The following is a 3,236-nucleotide window of genomic DNA, read 5'->3' as shown; positions in this document are numbered from 1 at the left end:
TTTCTTTCCTTCATTCCCTACGGGCTCTTTCCTTGTGCAAACCCTGATCCTGTTTTTTGATGGTGGTGGTTGATTGATTTTTTTTTGGTGCTGTTTGTTACTTTTTAACGCAGGAAATAGTGAAGCTGCTCAACTGCGATTAGTGAATGGTACAAATCACTGCTCTGGGAGAGTGGAGGTGCTTTATGGCCAGCAATGGGGAACGGTCTGTGACGACAACTGGGATCTACTTGATGCTGAAGTTGTGTGCCGTCAGCTGGGCTGTGGGACAGCCCTGTCTGCTGCTTCCTCAGCTTATTTTGGCAGAGGATCTGACCCCATTTGGCTTGATGATGTTATGTGTAAAGGAACCGAAGCTGCCCTGTCTGAATGCACTGCAAAACCTTGGGGAAAACATAACTGTGGGCATGGAGAAGATGCTGGTGTTGTATGCTCAGGTAACTCTCATCCTGCACGACACAAGTGAGTTTAGGATAATGCTGGAGATGCTGTAGGGAGCTCTGTTCCCTTTGGAGAAAAGCAGTGTTGGTGCAGGAATTATTTTTAGACTCCCAGCTTCTTGAAGACAACCATAACCAATATTTTCCCTACACGATTTATGAAATCAGAATCATAGAATCACCAGGGTTAAAAAAGACCTTCAAAATCATCCATTTCAACCATCCACCTACCATCAATATTTCCTACTAAGCCATGTCCCTCAGTACAACATCTAAATGTTATGAAATATATCTCCAGGGACGCTGATTCCACCACCTCCCTGGGCAGCCTGTTCTATCACCTAACCAGTCTTTCAGAGAAGACATTTTTCCTAATATCTAATCTGAACCTCTGCTAGCACAGCTTGAGGCCATTCCCTTTTTTCCGATCACTCCTTACATGGGAGAAGAGGCTGATGCCCTCCTCACCACAACCTCCTTTCGGGGAGTTGTAGAGAGTGATAAGGTCTCCCCTGAGCCTCCTCTTCTCCAGACTAAACAATCACAGCTCTCTCAATGGCTCCCCGTGAGGTTTGTCCTTCAGACCCCTCACAGCTTTACTGCCCTTCTCTGGAAATGCCCTGGGGCCTCAGTGTCTTCCTTGTAGTGAGAGGCCCAACACAGCACTCGAGGTATGGAATCACAAGGGCTGAGTACAGAGGGATGATCACTTCCCTGCTCCTGCTGGCAATGCAATTTCTATGCAAGCCAGGATGTCATTGGCCTTCTTGGCCACCCGAGCCCACTGGGTTATGTTCAGCCAAGCCTAGACCAACACTCCTAGGTCCATTTCCTCTACATAGCCTTCCAAGCCTGTAGCGTTGCCTAAGGTTGCTGTGGCTGAAGTGCAGGACCCGGCACTTGGTCCTGTTGAACCTCATCCCATTGACCTCAACCCAGCTGTCCAGATCCTTCAGTAGGGCCTTCCTACCCCCAGGTATATCGTCACTTCCCCCCAGCTTGGTATCATTTGCAAACTTACCGAGCATGATGAGCTCAATCCCCTCATGCAGCTCATCAATAAAGATATTAAACAGGGCCAGCCCCATTACCACCCATGCTATCTGGGCCTGGTCCCACAGTTGTCTCACACATGCCATGTGATCTCACTCAAGGTTTATCTGTTCCGTAAACTTTCCTGTCACTGAGGTCAGGCTTACAGGCCTGTAGTTCCCCAGATCCTCCTTACAGCCCTTCTTGTAGATGGGACTCATACTGGCAAGCCTCCAGTCCTCTGGGACCTCTCTGACTGACCAGGAATACTGGTAGGTAGTGGAGAGTGGCTTGGCTATCACCTCTGACAGTGGATCCCATCTGTCCCCATCGACTTGTGGCAGTCCAGGTGGAGTAGTGGGTCATTAACTCTTCCCACTTGTGATTCCCAATACTCCATCTGTCTGGCCAAGCAGAGGGAGGAGTTATATTCCATAACTTGTTAGCAATTTGCAGGTGGGTCAGTGATTACCAATATGATGATTGCTTGGACATCATTACAGGGGGAGGAGTGTATTGCCCACTGCCTTTCTGGTAATGAGGTACTAATTAGAGTATCAACTTCATAGCCACATACAGAGGCTCTCCAGTCTCTTGTCCTCCAGTCTTTGCATATGTCCAAGACTGCCCCCTCCTAGGTGCACAGTCTGATACTTGTCCTTGTTATGCTTCAAGCAGTTGCTGGTTGCTCTCTGATTTTACAGGACCTCTCTGTCAAGATTTCTGTGAGTCAACATCTCCTCTTAGTTTAGTACTGCCTGCAAACTAGGTGTGCATTTGAGTCTTGCATCCAGATCATTAATAAAAGCATTTAAGAGAACTGACCCCACAGTGGAGCCTTTGGGAGCCTGAATAGTGATGCTGCTGAACATCTCATGCTGTGATGATGGAAGAAGTGTTTGTGCTGCTCCCACGTGCAGTATTTTTCCATGTCACAATCCACAAAGTGAAAAATAGCATGTTCATTGACAAATGGAGAAAAGACAAGCCAGATTCTGCATGAGATTCTTCCCTGGTCTTTTTTTTTTTCCCTTCTGCAGGTTTTGCAAAACCAGCCCCGCTCCGATTAGTGGGTGGATCAACCCACTGCTCTGGGAGAATCGAGGTGTTGTATGGGCAGCGCTGGGGAACTGTGTGTGATGATGGCTGGGACCTGGCTGACGCAGAAGTCGTGTGCAGGCAGCTGGGCTGTGGAAAGGCCTTGTCAGCTCCCCATGGGGCTCACTTTGGGCAAGGATCTGACCCAATCTGGCTTGATGATGTCAGCTGCATAGGGACGGAAGCTGCCCTCTCCGCATGCAAAGCCAGTCCCTGGGGAAGCCATAACTGCAGGCATGGAGAAGATGCTGGTGTGGTGTGTGCAGGTACCTTTATGAGCATTAAAGAATAAGCCATCTTGGGTCATCCTGGGGCCCCTTTGACACTAATAGGTGCTTGCAAAGAAAGCACACAGAGGACTTCAAAATGATGTGGCTACATCCATAGACAACTACAACCTGTCTTTCCTTATGTAGGTCCTTTTAATGGGGTGCTTCCAGGGGGCAGTTTGCAACCAGAGATAGAGGTACACACAGGGAACACATCTCATTGTGTTCTCATATCACTTACTCTCCAACCCAATAACTGGGTTATTCTTCTTATTATGTAAAAGAGAAGAGCATGTGAAGTGTGACGAGCATTACTGCATAAGTCAGCCACAGCCTCAACTGGCCAAGTTCTCAAGTTCCACCATTCTTCTTTCTCCTGTTTCTCTTCCTTCACACA

At 48.1% G+C, this 3,236-nt stretch overlaps 1 protein-coding gene across 1 annotated transcript; it reads left to right on the top strand.

Moving 5' to 3' along the window:
• Nucleotides 1-73: 73 nt before the first annotated feature.
• On the top strand, nucleotides 74-3,218 carry LOC104909212 (scavenger receptor cysteine-rich domain-containing group B protein-like; the record flags this gene model as incomplete). The annotated part of the gene is made up of 2 exons (XM_010707113.3): nucleotides 74-437; nucleotides 2,513-3,218. Coding segments are annotated over 2 exons (714 nt in total), but the record flags the coding sequence as incomplete, so codon positions are not given.
• Nucleotides 3,219-3,236: the final 18 nt, after the last annotated feature.

This window comes from Meleagris gallopavo, chromosome 1 (assembly GCF_000146605.3).
Source record: "Meleagris gallopavo isolate NT-WF06-2002-E0010 breed Aviagen turkey brand Nicholas breeding stock chromosome 1, Turkey_5.1, whole genome shotgun sequence".
In the NCBI taxonomy this organism is placed as follows: Eukaryota; Metazoa; Chordata; class Aves; order Galliformes; family Phasianidae; genus Meleagris; species Meleagris gallopavo.
This window is presented reverse-complemented; position numbering and strand designations above follow the sequence as displayed.